The 16,279-nt window shown below is 46.5% G+C and overlaps 1 protein-coding gene across 1 annotated transcript in view; it reads left to right on the top strand.

Annotated features, from left to right (window-relative positions):
* dnah2 (dynein, axonemal, heavy chain 2) overlaps window positions 1-16,279 on the top strand; it is a 232,309-nt gene that overhangs the window by 106,655 nt on the left and 109,375 nt on the right. Inside the window, 11 exon segments of the mRNA XM_064939126.1 lie at window positions 5,273-5,453; window positions 8,076-8,214; window positions 9,608-9,842; window positions 10,379-10,466; window positions 10,684-10,809; window positions 11,188-11,298; window positions 11,467-11,655; window positions 13,948-14,051; window positions 15,041-15,076; window positions 15,078-15,228; window positions 15,547-15,727. Coding sequence (XP_064795198.1) covers window positions 5,273-5,453; window positions 8,076-8,214; window positions 9,608-9,842; window positions 10,379-10,466; window positions 10,684-10,809; window positions 11,188-11,298; window positions 11,467-11,655; window positions 13,948-14,051; window positions 15,041-15,076; window positions 15,078-15,228; window positions 15,547-15,727 — 1,541 coding nt within the window.

The following is a 16,279-nucleotide window of genomic DNA, read 5'->3' as shown; positions in this document are numbered from 1 at the left end:
GACAGATTTTTTACTTGTCCCCCCCCCATTGTATGACGCAAGGAGCCATTTTACAAAACGAAACAAAAACCTGAACATAGAGAATCGGACAAAGATGTAGGCTACACTCTGCCTATTGTCTTCTTTGCATATTCAAGCCTGTCTCCTGGAGGATGTTTGGCCACCCTTGGTAACCTATTAAATATTGGAGCATTGCAATTTGGACAAAATACGTTTTATGCTTTTATAAAATAATTCGCTCCAGGGCTCAAAATTAAGGTCGTCCCGTCGTCCCAGGGACGATAAAAAATCTGACTCTGGTACAGTTCTGGGATGACAGATCCAAAATTCATACAACCACTGTACATACATTTTTTTTTTACCCCAATGAGGCTGATGGAACAGATCAGACCGTTTAGCTTAAAATGTTGATCAAGTTTTATTTCAACAATGAGCACAAGAATGTTACAAAATGCAATTAGCGGGGAAACACAGTTCTCAAAAACTCATTGCTTTTTCAACCACTCCACACATTTCTTGTTAACAAACTATAGTTTTGGCAAGTCGTTTAGGACATCTACCTTGTGCCTGACACAAGTTACGTTTCCAACAATTGTTTTCAGACAGATTATTTCACTTATTATTCACTGTATCACAATTCCAGTGGGTCAGAAGTTTACATACACTATGTTGACTGTGCCTATAAACAGCTTGGAAAATTCCAGAAAATTATGTCATGGCTTTAGAATCTTCTGATAGGCTAATTGACATCATTTGAGTCAATTAGAGGTGTACCTGTGGATGTATTTCAAGGCCTATCTTCAAACTCAGTGCCTCTTTGCTTGACAACATGGGAAAATCTAAAGAAATCAGCCAGAAAAAAAATTGTAGACCTCCACAAGCCTGGTTCATCCTTGGGAGCAATTTCCAAATGCCTGAAGGTAACACGTTCATCTGTACAAACAATAGTATGCAAGTATAAACACCATGGGACCACGCAGCCGTCATACCGCTCAGGAAGGAGATGCTTTCTGTCTCCTAGAGGTGAATGTACCTTGGTGCGAAAAGTGCAAATCAATCCCAGAACAACAGCAAAGGACCTTGTGAAGATGCTGGAGGAAACAGGTACAGAAGTATCTATATCCACAGTAAAACAAGTCCTATATCGACATAACCTGAAAGGCCGCTCAGCAAGGAACTGCCATAAGAAAAGCCAGACTATGGTTTGCAACTGCACATGGAGACAAAGATTGTGCTTTTTGGAGAAATGTCCTCTGGTCTGATGAAACAAAAATAGAACTGTTTGGCCATAATGACCACCGTTATGTTTGGAGGATAAAGGCGGGAGGCTTGCAAGCTGAAGAACACCATCCCAACCGTGAAGCATGGGGGTGGCAGCATCATGTTATGGGGGTGGCAGCATCATGTTGCGGGGGTGCTATGCTGCAGGAGGGACTGGTGCACTTCACAAAATAAATGGCATCATGAGGTAGGAAAATTATCTCAAGACATCAGTCAGGAAGTTAAAGTTAAACTTCAAGCATACTTCCAAGCAAAATGGCTTAAGGACAACAAAGTCAAGGTATTGGAGTGGCCGTCACAAAGCCCTGACCTCACTCCTATAGAACATTTGTGTGTAGAACTGAAAAAGCGTGTGCGAGCAAGGATCCTACAAACCTGACTGAGTTACACCAGCTCTGTCAGGAGGAATGGGCCAAAATTCACCCAACTTATTGTGGGAAGCTTGTGGAAGGCTACCCAAAACATTTGACCCAAGTTAAACAATTTAAAGGCAAAGCTACCAAATACTAATTGAGTTTATGTAAACTTCTGACCCACTGGGAATGTGATGAATGAAATAAAAGCTGAAATAAATTATTCCCTCTGATTCCCCTGATTTTCTGACATTTCACATTCTGAAAATAAAGTGGTGATCTTAAGTGACCTAGGACAGGGAATTTTTATTCGGATTAAATGTCAGGAATTGTGAAAAACTGAGTTTAAATTATTGACTAAGGTGTACGTAAACTTCCGACTTCAACAGTAGATAATGAGCATAGAGAAGAAAAATACATGTTTAGAACTGATAAATGATCACATGGTGCAAGATTGAATTAAATTAATTGATTATTGAATGTTATAATGGACACTGATTTGTAGAACCAAAACGTACACAGGCTCTGCTCAACAAACTTGAACTCAAGAACAAATTGTTTTGGGGGATGCAGTTCGAGAACGATATTGTGCTTATCACCTTTCACGGCAGTAAAGAAATAATCATTTTTGTTTGCCGAGCAGTAAACAAATGTACGTTGTATTTTAAGCACACGACACACGTTTACAAGTCTCCGGGTTTACTGACTCAAATGAAAGAAATTAGTTGAAAGAGTTGCCGTTTTGACTGAATGAGTCGATAAAAAGAGACGAACTTCCCATGTTTGGCTACATTTTCTGCCACCTCCCTCATGTGAGCATAGGTTTGGACATGAGGCTGTAACCAGTATGCATATCACATACACTTTGACATGTCGGCTTTTTTTATTTCAGTTCATGAAAAATAGATTTGAATATTATTCCAATGTTGGCCTCTGATCCGACTAATTGTTTGATATTGGGATTGTTGTGGGATTATATTTTTGTCCATTCAGACAACACAACACAGCCAAATTTTGGTTTTTGTCGAGCCCTGCACACACACACACACATCACCAACAGATATTCCACAGCCTTCATGTGAAATATCATCAAAGCAAAATGCACACTCACGTATACAATAGCTACAGTATACAGTAAACAGCAGTAATAGCTATTCGCCTGTCTGTACAGTATTCAGACACACACACACACACACACACACACACACACACACACACACACACACACACACACACCTCCCCACAGGTCTGTCTCTGGGCTCCATTCAGCCATTCAGGCAGGCAGCTCTCTGGGCACTAGCCCTGAGTTCAGACCTCTGGGCATTCCTTCTCTAGTTCTGCTGGATAACACCAGATCCTTCAGCATGTGTTATGTGTGTGGCTGGTGTGTTTGTGTGTGTGTGTTTGTGTGTGTGTGTTTGTGTGTGGCGGATGGATGGATCAAGTGAAGCATATGTGCAGAGTGTGTCGAGTGTTGTTGGTAAGTGAGTTTGTGGTCAGCGTATATTGCATCAACAGTCGATGGAGACATATGGGTGTGTGTGTCGGCTCAGTGTGTGTGTTTTTGTGCGTGTCATGCGTTTGCTTGTCTTTGTATTGTTTTGGATCAGTTGACAGTTGTATGACTGTACATGATGAGTTAGTGTGTGTGTGGGTATGGCATTACAAGCAGAGCAGAGTGAACATAGGGTCTTGAATGTGTAAGTGGCAGCATGGGCCAACATCCCTGTGAAACGCTTTCGACACCTTGTAAAGCCCGTGCCCTGTCGATTTGAGCGGGGGGGGAGGGACAAATTAGGTGTTCCTAATCTCAGTGTACATTATGGAGAGTGTGTGATTAGTCACTAACAGTGTGTACCTGTGCTTTGAGTGATTGTGTGTGTGCATTTAAGCATTGTGTGTGTGCTCTGAGCAGTGTATGCCCTATGCGCCATGCGTGTGTGTGTGCGCTCTGAGCTGTGTGTGTGTGTGTGTGTGTCCTAGCCGATGGAGCGTGTGGATAACCTAGCCTCCTCCTTACATTGCCCTTCCCTCAATAACCCATCTCTCTCTCTCACTCTCACTCTCACTCTCACTCTCACTCTCTCTCGCTCTCACTCTGTCTTTTTTCTTTCTCTCTCTCTCTCTCTCTCTCTCTCTCACTCACTCCCTCTCTCTTTTTCTTTCTCTCTCTCTCTTTCGCTCTCTCATTTAGAACACTATTTGAATCCTATCCTATCTCTCCCACCTAATGTGGTGAAACAACAGGTAGGCTATGCTGACAACCCCCAAACCACCCAGTCTGGTATTGTAGGTAGTTGAACCTGTAGTTCCTGTGGTGACGGGACTCAGTGTGAATACATTAAGGCCCTCTCTCTCCTCTCCTCTCTGCATGGCCCTGTCTCTCTCTGCACCACAGTCCTTGAGAACTCAAATTGACATTGGAGGACTGGTTATTAATACGTGGACAACAGTGATATGGGCGCGGTTGTGTACCGCTGTGTGTGTGTGTGTCTAATACACACTGTGCTCAGAATACACCACGTCTGATGAAATGAAAGAATAGTTGCCTCTCTGCACACCTGCTGAAGTCATGATCTCTCTCTGTGTGTGTGTGTGTGTGTGTGTGTGTGTGTGTGTGTGTGTGTGTGTGTGTGTGTGTGTGTGTCAGCCGTGCCTTTATGTGTGTATTCCTGCTTTTGTGGGTTTGCAGGTGTGTGTACGTGTGTGTGCCTGCCTGTTTGTGTCTGTGTGTGTATGCGTCAGGTGTCACCCACCGCGTCTGATCCCCGCAGAAGGCCGTTGGCATGGCGACGGCTGCAGTGCCGCACGAGGCTGCTGCCATGGTTACCAGGCACGCTAGGGGGGGTGGGGGGCGGAGACCACAGCTTCTTACTTTGTCCCCTTTATTTCTGTTTCTGAGAGCTCTGGTTACCTCGGCCCCCCCTCTTCAACCCCAGCCTCCCCATCATACCCTCCTCAGTCCCTCAGCTCCTCACCACTCTGTTTTCTTTGTTATGATATTTTAGAGAGGTTCAGCTAGTGAGGTAGAGGAAAGGTCTGTTCTGCTGTTGTGAGGGCTGTTCCCTGCCTTACCTACCAGCACCTCAACCACCCACTCCACCGTCCCTCAGCCCCTCACTGTGTTCTTTCTTAGGTGTAGAGAGAACGTGTGTGTGTGTGTGTGTGTGTGTGTGTGTGTGTGTGTGTGTGTGTGTGTGTGTGTGTGTGTGTGTGTGTGTGTGTGTGTGTGTGTGTGTGTGTGTGTGTGTGTGTGTGTGTGTGTGTGTGTGTGTGTGTGTGAGAGAGAGTCAGTGATAATAGCTGTTCAGAGTACAGTAGCTACACAGCACTGTTATATCCCTACTCAGACTGGAGACTCAGAAACAGACCGGAGGACAGACACATATTCTATCTTGTAATATGTGTTTGAATAAACGTGCTATGTATGCACGTATAGTATGTTTGAATAAACGCAAAATATATATCTCTTTTTTTGTTCACTGAAAATGTCAAATGCTGCTCTTTTATCTTTGAGAAGGGTTTTAGTCATCGGTCAAACTCTGCTTATTTCAAACGACATGTATTTGAATGGGTCCAGTCATTATAATACGTGTGGACCTTGTTCCATCTGACCCGGTGTCTCCTAAACCCTCCAGGGGTACAGAGGAAGTGTTCCAGACCCTGGAGGACAACCAGGTGACCCTCTCCACCATGAAGGCGTCCAGGTTCGTCAGGGCCTTTGAGAAGGAAGTGGACCACTGGGAACGCTGCCTCTCTCTGGTGCTGGAGGTCACAGAGGTGGTCCTCACTGTCCAGAGGCAGTGGATGTACCTGGAGGTAGACTGCACACACACACACACACACACACACACACACACACACACACACACACTGTCATGCACGCATAGAACCCCAATGCTCTCTCTCTCTCTCTCTCTCTCTCTCTCTCTCTCTCTCTCTCTCTCTCTCTCTCTCTCTTCACACGTTATCTTCTATTCTTACACCCTGACAGATCTTGAGTGTACTCAGGGGTCAGGAGCGTAGCAGGGGAACGGTGTAGGCCTTCATTCAAGCTGTATGCTGATCTCTAAACAAACAACCTTTCACATCAACTCACAAACATTCGCAGTTCTCTCAAGCCTAAATCCTGAGTACAACATAAAACACTTTGAGTACAACATAAAACACATTGAGTACAATGTAAAACACATTGAGTACAATGTAAAACACATTGAGTACAACATAAAACACATTGAGTACAATGTAAAACACGTTGAGTACATCATGAAACACATTGAGTACAACATAAAACACATTGAGTACAATGTAAAACACATTGAGTACAACGTAAAACACATTGAGTACAACATAAAACACATTGAGTACAACATAAAACACATTGAGTACAACGTAAAACACATTGAGTACAACATAAAACACATTGAGTACAACGTAAAACACATTGAGTACAACGTAAAACACATTGAGTACAACGTAAAACACATTGAGTACAACATAAAACAAATTGACTACAATTTTGAAACACATTGAGTACAACATAAAACACATTGAGTACAATGTAAAACACATTGAGTACAACGTAAAACACATTGACTACAATTTTGAAACACATTGAGTACAACATAAAACACATTGAGTACAACATAAAACACATTGAGTACAACGTAAAACACTTTGAGTACATCATGAAACACATTGAGTACAATGTAAAACACATTGAGTACAACGTAAAACACATTGAGTACAACATAAAACACATTGAGTACAATGTAAAACACATTGAGTACAATGTAAAACACATTGAGTACAACATAAAACACATTGAGTACAACATAAAACACATTGACTACAATTTTGAAACACATTGAGTACAACATAAAACACATTGAGTACAATGTAAAACACATTGAGTACAACGTAAAACACATTGACTACAATTTTGAAACACATTGAGTACAACATAAAACACATTGAGTACAACATAAAACACATTGAGTACAACGTAAAACACTTTGAGTACATCATGAAACACATTGAGTACAATGTAAAACACATTGAGTACAAAGTAAAACACATGGAGTACAACATAAAACACATTGAGTACAACATAAAACACTTTGAGTACAACATGAAACACATTGAGTACAATGTAAAACACATTGAGTACAACGGAAAACACATGGAGTACAACATAAAACACATTGAGTACAACATAAAACACATTGAGTACATCATGAAACACATTGAGTACAACATAAAACACATTGAGTACAATGTAAAACACATTGAGTACAACGTAAAACACATTGAGTACAACATAAAACACATTGAGTACAATGTAAAACACATTGAGTACAACATAAAACACATTGAGTACAATGTAAAACACATTGAGTACAACGTAAAACACATTGAGTACAACATAAAACACATTGACTACAATTTTGAAACACATTGAGTACAACATAAAACACATTGAGTACAATGTAAAACACATTGAGTACAACGTAAAACACATTGACTACAATTTTGAAACACATTGAGTACAACATAAAACACATTGAGTACAACATAAAACACATTGAGTACAACGTAAAACACTTTTGAGTACATCATGAAACACATTGAGTACAATGTAAAACACATTGAGTACAAAGTAAAACACATGGAGTACAACATAAAACACATTGAGTACAACATAAAACACTTTGAGTACAACATGAAACACATTGAGTACAATGTAAAACACATTGAGTACAACGGAAAACACATGGAGTACAACATAAAACACATTGAGTACAACATAAAACACATTGAGTACAACATGAAACACATTGAGTACAACATGAAACACATTGAGTACAATGTAAAACACATTGAGTACAACGTAAAACACATTGAGTACAACATGAAACACATTGAGTACAACATGAAACACATTGAGTACAACATGAAACACATTGAGTACAATGTAAAACACATTGAGTACAACATGAAACACATTGACTACAATATGAAACACATTGAGTACAACATGAAACACATTGAGTGCAACATAAAACACATTGAGTACAACATGAAACACATTGAGTACAACATGAAACACATTAACTACAACGTAAAACGTGTTTGCTCGTTTAGCTCTGATCAGCTGTCTAAACAAGAGTGGTAGAGTGTTTTAGCAACATCTCGTGAATACTGCCGGGTGTACAGACACCTGTAGCACGTTTAGATGCAGATTCAACTGGTCTGTTTCTTCTCTCTGTTTTGTCTGGTCTGTTTCCTCTCTTCTCTCTGTTTTGTCTGGTCTATTTCCTCTCTTCTCTCTGTTTTGTCTCCTGCTTTCTTTCTCTCTTTCTGTCTCTCTTCCCTGGACTTTCTCTTATCTGTTTTAAAAAAATCTTTCTTCTCTCTCTCTTTCATCCCTCTCTTCTCTAGAACATCTTCCTGGGCGAGGACATCCGTAAGCAGCTTCCAAGAGAGTCCACAGAGTTTGATGACATCAACAGCAGCTGGAAGACCATCATGGATCGACTGAACAAGGACAACAACGCCCTGAGGGGAACACACCACCCAGGTATGCACGCACGCACGCGCACACACACACACACACACACACACACACACACACACACACACACACACACACCACCCAGGTACACACATACACACACACACCACCCAGGTATGCACACACACACACGCACACACACACGGAAATGTGGGAGGATATTTTGTAACACACCATTGTAAGATTAGGCACAGGATCATCTAATCATGGTCTTCACATTTTGATCATGGAGAGTCAATCAATCAAATGTATTTATAAAGCCCTTCTTACATCAGCCGATATCTCAAAGTGCTGTACAGAAACCCAGCCTAAAACCCCAAACAGCAAGCAATGCAGGTGTAGATGCACAGTGGCTAGGAAAAACTCCCTAGAAAGGCCAGAACCTAGGAAGAAACCTAGAGAGGAACCAGGCTCTGAAGGATGGCCAGTCCTCTTCTGGCTGTGCCGGGTGGAGATTATAACAGAACATGGCCAAGATGTTCAAACGTTCATAGATGACCAGCAGGGTCAAATAATAATAATCACAGTGGTTGTAGAGGGTACAACAGGTCAGCACCTCAGGAGTAAATGTCAGTTGACTTTTCATAGCCGATCATTCAGAGTTAGAGACAGCCGGTGCGGTAGAGAGAGAGTCGAAAACAGCAGGTCTGGGACAGGTAGCACATCTGGTGAACAGGTCAGGGTTCCATAGCCGCAGGCAGAACAGTTGAAACTGGAGCAGCAGCACGGCCAGGTGGACTGGGGACAGCAAGGTGTCATCATGTCAGGTAGTCCTGAGGCATGGTCCTAGGGCTCAGGTCCTCTGAGAGAGAGAGAGAGAGAGAGAGAGAGAGAGAATTAGAGAGAGAGAGAGAGAGAGAGAGAGAGAGAGAGAGAGAGTATTTCACACAGGGCCAAACAGGCAGGATATAACCCCACCCACTTTGCCAAAGCACAGCCCCCACACCACTAGAGGGATATCTTCAACCACCAACTTACCATCCTGAGACATTGCCGAGTATAGCCCACAAAGATCTCCGCCACGGCACAACCCAAGGGGGGCGACAACCCAGACAGGAAGATCACGTCAGTGACTCAACTCACTCAAGTGACGCACCCCTCCTAGGGACGGCATGGAAGAGCACCAGTAAGCCAGTGACTCAGCCACTGTAATAGGGTTAGAGGCAGAGTATCCCAGTGGAGAGAGGGGAACCGGCCAGGCAGAGGACAACAACGGCGGTTCGTTGCTCCAGAGCCTTTCCGTTCACCTTCACACCCCTGGGCCAGACTCCACTCAAAGTCTCATGTGGTGTGCGAGGGCTGGGCTGGAACAAAAAACAAAAACTGCACACACACCAATGGTGTAATCTGAAACAAATGAAAAGCAACTCCCTCATATATCTCTTTCTCCTTCCCCCAGGCCTGCCGGAGAAGCTGTCTGAGATGAACAACAAGCTGGAGGAGATCCAGAAGTCTCTGGACATGTACCTGGAGACCAAGCGCCAAATCTTCCCTCGCTTCTACTTCCTGTCCAACGACGACCTGCTAGAGATCCTGGGCCAGTCCCGCCACCCCGAGGCTGTGCAGCCACACCTCAAGAAGTGCTTCGACAACATCAAGAGCCTTCGCATGGGAAAGGTAGGCATACAGACAAGGTCACGTAGGAGACAGACACACACACACACACACACACACACACACACACTATCCAGGTGTCCTTGTCTGACTGTGTGTGTCTGTGCTCCTCCGTTTTAATGAGTACAGTGAAATGCCGTTCTTGCGAGCTCTAACCCAAACAATGCAGCAATCAATAACACTGTAATACTAGAAATAACAAGGTAGAACAAAAATAAACAAGATATAGAAAAGAAGGAATAACAAGAACACAATAAAGTAAGTAAGTAAGCGTACTGTATACAGGGTCAGTTCCAGTACCATATTTACAGGGATACTGCATCGATAGAGGTAGATGTGTGTAGGGGTAAGGTGACTAGGCATCAGGATATATGATAAACAAAGTAGCAGCAGTGTATATGATGATTGTGTGTGTGTGTGTGTGTGTGTGTGTGTGTGTGTGTGTGTGTGTGTGTGTGTGTGTGTGTGTGTGTGTGTGTGTGTGTGTGTGTGTGTGTGTGTGTGTGCGTGCGTGCGTGTGTGCGTGCGTGCGTGTCGTCCAGGTTGGGATCAGCAGTGCTAAGTCTGAGGCCAGCGGGATGTTCTCAGCGGAGGGAGAGTTTGTGGAGTTCAGTCACCCTGTGCTGCTGGAGGGCCCTGTGGAGGTTCCAACACTCTCACCTGCTACCTGCACACCTACAGTCCATTATTTGACTGATACTGGCTTCACTCAGACTTCATAACCAGAAGAGTCATGCATTTTGGTCTTTTTATTGTCTTATACTGGCTGCGTCTGTCAATATGTGTTTTTCTGATGTCTGTGTGGGGGTGTGTGTGTGTGTGTGTGTGTGTGTGTGTGTGTGTGTGTGTGTGTGTGTGTAGGCCTGGCTGTGTGACGTGGAGAGGACCATGCGCTGGACATTGAAGGACTCTCTGAAGAACTGTCGCCTGGCCCTGAAGAAGATGACTGGGAAGAGAGACAAATGGGTCAAAGACTGGCCTGGACAGGTCTCTCTCTCTCTCTCTCTCTCTCTCTCTCTCTCTCTCTCTGTCTCTCTCTCTCTCTCTCTCTCTCTCTCTCTCTCTCTCTCTCTCTCTCTCTCTCTGTCTCTCTCTCTGTCTCTCTCTCTCTCTCTCTCTGTCTCTCTCTCTCTCTCTCTCTGTCTCTCTCTCTCACACTCTCTTTTTCCCCCTCTCTCTCTCTCTCTCTCTCTCTCTCTCTCTCTCTCTCTCTCTCTCTGAATGTCAGTCCTTATTGAACACTCTCGCTGTCTGTCTCTGTGCCTTCTGGTGCTACAAAATGGACATCACAAAAGCAAATGTCCACCTAGAATGGACACCAAAGTTTTGAACTTTGAACTTCATTGCTGTGTCCCTCCCGTCCAGATGCTGATCACAGCCAGTCAGATCCAGTGGACCGCTGACGTCACCAAGTCTCTGATCACCGGCAAGGAGAGGGCCGACAAGTCTGCCCTCAAGTCCTTGAAGAAGAAACAGGTGAGAGAGAGAAAAGGGCAGCACTATGTTATCAATAAGACATTATGAGTGGTGAAACTCTACTGCTCAGAGTAGCCTCCAACAGTATGAGTGATGATGAACCGTCGCTCCACCGAGAATTAACCAGGGACCGTACCGGACTCTTTAACCTTTGTCCCTGCCCGCCAGGTGTCCATGCTGCACCGTTACTCTGACGCCATCCGGGGGAACCTGTCTAAGATCCTGCGGCTGAAGATCGTTGCTCTGGTCACCGTGGAGGTGCATGACCGCGACGTCATCGACAAGCTGGCTAAGACGGGCTGCAACGACGTCAATGCCTTCGACTGGCTCTGCCAGCTCCGCCTCTACTGGGAGAAGGTGAGGAGAGGGGGAGGAAAGGAGGAGGTGAGGAGAGGGGGAGGTCAGGAAGAGGTGAGGAGAGGGGGAAAGGAAGAGGTCAGGAAGGGGGAGGTGGAAGGGGGAGAAGGAAAGGAGGAGGTCAGGAAGAGGTGAGGAGAGGGGGAGGTCAGGAAGAGGTGAGGAGAGGAGGTCAGGAAGGGAAGAGGGGGAGGTCAGGAGGAGGAGAGGGGGAGGAAAGGAGGGGGTTGAGGAGAGGGGGAGGTCAGGAAGAGGAGGAGAGGGGAGGAAAGGGGGTGAGGTCAGGAAGAGGTGAGGAGAGGGGGAGGAAAGGAGGACGTGAGGAGAGGGGGAGGTCAGGAAGAGGGGGAGGAAAGGAGGAGAGGGGGAGGAAAGGAGGAGGTGAGGAGAGGGGGAGGTTAGGAAGAGGTGAGGAGAGGGGGAGGTCAGGAAGATGTGGAGGAGGAGGGGGAGGTCAGGAAGAGGTGAGGAGAGGGGAGAGGTCAGGAAGAGGTGAAGGAGGAGGGGGAGGTCAGGAAGAGGTGAGGAGAGGGGGAGGTCAGGAAGAAGGTGAGGAGAGGAGGAGGAAGGAGGAGGGGGAAGAAAGGAGGAGTTGAGGAGAGGGGGAGGTCAGGAAGAGGTGAGGAGAGGGGGAGGTCAGGAAGATGTGAGGAGAGGGGAAGAGGTCAGGAAGAGGTGAGGAGAGGGGAGGTCAGGAAGAGGTCAGGAAGAGTTGAGGTGAGGAGAGGGGAGGTCAGGAAGAGGTGAGGAGAGGGGGAGGTCAGGAAGAGGTGAGGAGGGGGAGGAAAGGAAGGAGGAGAGGGGGAGGAGGAAGAGTGAGGAGAGGGGGAGGTCAGGAAGAGGTGAGGAGAGGGGAGGAAAGGAAGAGGTGAGGAGGGGGGAGGTGGAAGGAGAGGTCAGGAAGAGGTGAGGAGAGGGGGAGGTCAGGAAGAGGTGAGGAGAGGGGGAGGTCAGGAAGAGGTGAGGAGAGGGGGAGGTCAGGAAGAGGTGAGGAGAGGGGGAGGTCAGGAAGAGGTGAGGAGAGGGGGAGGTCAGGAAGAGGTGAGGAGAGGGGGAGGTCAGGAAGAAGTGAGGAGAGGGGAAGGTCAGGAAGAGGTGAGGAGAGGGGGAGGTCAGGAAGAGGTGAGGAGATGGGGAGGTCAGGAAGAGGTGAGGAGAGGGAGGTCAGGAAGAGGTGAGGAGAGGGGGAGGTCAGGAAGAGGTGAGGAGAGGAGAGGGGAGGTCAGGAGGAGGGAGGGGGAGGTCAGGAAGAGGTGAGGAGAGGGGGAGGTCAGGAAGAGGTGAGGAGAAGGGGGAGGTGAGGAGAGGAGGAGGGAGAAAGGAGGAGGTGAGGAGAGGGGGAGATCAGGAAGAGGTGAGGATAGGGGGAGGAAAGGAGGAGGTGAGGAGAGGTCAGGAAGAGGTGAGGAGAGGGGGAGGTCAGGAAGAGGTGAGGAGAGGGGGAGGTCAGGAAGAGGTGAGGAGAGGGGGAGGTCAGGAAGATGTGAGGAGAGGGGGAGGTCAGGAAGAGGTGAGGAGAGGGAGAGGTCAGGAAGAGGTGAGGAGAGGGGGAGGTCAGGAAGGAGGGAAATGAGGAGAGGGGGAGGTCAGGAAGAGGTGAGGAGAGGGGGAGGTCAGGAAGAGGTGAGGAGGAGGGGGGAGGGGAAGAGGTCAGGAGGGAGGTGAGGAGAGGTCAGGAAGAGGTGAGGAGAGGGGGGTCAGGAAGAAGTGAGGAGGGAAGGTCAGGAAGAGGTGAGGAGGGGGGAGGTCAGGTCAGGAGAGGTGAGGAGAGGGGGAGGTCAGGAAGAGGTGAGGAGAGGGGGGGGGTCAGGAAGAGGTGAGGAGAGGGGAGGAGGGGGAGGTGAGGAGAGGGGAAGGTCATGTGGAGGAGGAAGAGGGGGGGGAGGTCAGGAAGAGGTGAGGAGAGTGGGAGGTGAGGAGAGGGGGAGGTCAGGAAGAGGTGAGGAGAGGGGGAGGTCAGGAAGAGGTGAGGAGAGGGGGAGGTCAGGAAGAGGTGAGGAGAGGGGGTCAGGAAGAGGTGAGGAGAGGGGAGGTAGAGGTCAGGAGGAGAGGAGGAGGTAAGGAGAGGGGGGTAAGGAAGAGGGGTGAGGAAAGGAGAGGGGGAGGTTGGGAGAAGGTTAGGATAGGGGGAGGAGAGGAGTAAGGGGCCTTCGACTGTCTCTGCCAGCTCCTCTACTGGGGGACGGTACGGAGAGGGGTTAGAGGAGGTGGAACAGAAAGCAGGAAGAGGGATGGAAGTGAAGAGGTAGATCACGTCTATTCGAAACGTTTTTTTTATCTCTCTGTTCATAGGAAGTGGATGACTGTATCATCAGGCAGACCAACACACACTTCCAGTACAGCTATGAGTACCTGGGTAACTCTGGACGACTGGTCATCACCCCACTCACTGACAGGTAAACACTAGCATCTACCCAGGACAGATGTGGCCACATCTTGGAGTTCACACTAGCTATTCCCTGTATCAGTGGTTTTCATCCTCACCTCGGGGACAATTCACAATTCTGCTGCAGCCTTAAACTACAGTGCCTTGCGAAAGTATTCGGCCCCCTTGAACTTTGCAACCTTTTGCCACATTTCAGGCTTCAAACATAAAGATATAAAACTGTATTTTTTTGTGAAGAATCAACAACAAGTGGGACACAATCATGAAGTGGAACGACATTTATTTATATCTTTATCTTTCTTTGACATTTATATCTTTATGTTTGAAGCCTGAAATGTGGCAAAAGGTCGCAAAGTTCAAGGGGGCCGAATACATTCGCAAGGCACTCTATCTCCACTGATTTCCCCAAATTAAATCAAATTTGATTTGTCACATGCGCTGAATACAGCAGGTGTAGACCTCACTGTGAAATGCTTACTGACAAGCCCTTAACCAACAACGTAGAGTTTTTCGTTAAAGTAAGTAAGACAATATTTGCGAAAAAAGTATATAAAAATGTAATAATTAAGGCCTGGATGATTAATTGACAAGTTGAATCAGGTGTGCTAGCTCTGGAAGAGAGCAAATATATGAAACGCCTGGGGTTTATATTATATTATAAACTGGGTGGTTTGTGTGCATAATGCTGATTGGCTGACAGCTGTGGTATACCAGACCGTATACCATGGGTATGACAAACATGTATTTTTACTGCTCCAGTTACATTGGTAACCCGTTCATAATCGCAACAAGTCACCTCGGGGGTTTGTGCGTTGTGTCGTGCATAAGAACAGGCCTTAGCCATGGTATATTGGCCATATACCACACCTCCTCTGGCCTTATTGCTTAAGTGCACTATATTTCAGTTGTCTCTGCCAAATTCCAGCACCTTGAAGAAGCTGCGATGCTCAGCGCCCCGCCCCGCCCCACCCCTATCTCTCTCCCTCTCTCATCTTCCAGGTGTTATATGACCCTGACCACAGCCCTCCACCTCCACCGGGGGCTCTCCTAAAGGCCCAGCAGGGACAGGGAAGACTGAGACGGTCAAGGACCTGGGCAAGGCTATGGGCATGTACGTCATCGTGGTCAACTGCTCCGATGGAATGGACTTCAAGTCCATGGGACGTATGTACTCCGGACTGGCTCAGGTAATGGACCGTGAAGAAACAGATGCACCCTTATGTTATTAGGATGGTTTCCCAGAGCCTAGTCCTAAGACTAAGACTAGACTAAGAATCCTGTCCGTCTTAGGAGCTTCTGAGTGAAGAACTAGGCTTAATGTGTGTCTGAAAAACAGCCAGCGTACTTCATCTTAGGTTTTGCATATTCATTGAAAGTCTTGAATGGGTTATGCACTTAAGTCAGTGTTGTACAGGCAACACAATTTACCTTTCAGGTAGCACAGAAGTTATACATAGCACTGTTGAAAATAATGCCCGGCTAAAATCATTTGTGTGTGTCTCTAGACGGGTGCGTGGGGCTGTTTTGATGAGTTTAACCGGATCAACATTGAGGTGTTGTCAGTGGTGGCTCAGCAGATCCTGTCCATTCTGTCTGCTCTGTCTGCTGGAGTCACCAGCTTCATCTTCGAAGGACGAGAGATCCGCCTGGTCTGGTCCTGTGGCATCTTCATCACCATGAACCCTGGTACAGTCATTTCACATATCTGTGCATACATGAAACTATAGTATTGAGAAATGTCTCATTGATATCCATTCAGGAATGAGGATTTACATTTGAGTCATCTAGAAGATGCTCCTATCCAGAGGGACTTACAGTTAGTGCATTCATATTAAAATAACTAGATGGGACAACCACATTTCTCAGTCATAGTAAGTACATTTGTTCCTCAATAAAGTAGCTATCAGAACTAGTAAGGGGGAAAGAGTCAAGTGTGAGTGTTAGTTCACTAAAGCCTAGCTTACTTCAAGTTAGAATCACTGTCATATTTCTAAAACAGATTTAGTGTGTGTTTGAGAGAAGGGGAAAGAGTGGGGAAGAAAGAGTGAAAGGGGAGACAGAGAGAGGGGGGAGGCAGAGAGAGGGGGGAGACAGAGAGAGGGGGAGGCAGAGAGGGGGAGGCAGAGAGGGGGGAGGCAGAGAGGGGGAGACAGAGAGAGGAGGAGGCAGAGAGGGGGAGACAGAGAGAGGGGGAGGCAGAGAGAGGGGGGAGACAGAGAGAGGGGGGAGACAGAGAGA

This window comes from Oncorhynchus masou, chromosome 27 (assembly GCF_036934945.1).
Source record: "Oncorhynchus masou masou isolate Uvic2021 chromosome 27, UVic_Omas_1.1, whole genome shotgun sequence".
NCBI classification, from domain to species: Eukaryota; Metazoa; Chordata; class Actinopteri; order Salmoniformes; family Salmonidae; genus Oncorhynchus; species Oncorhynchus masou.
This window is presented reverse-complemented; position numbering and strand designations above follow the sequence as displayed.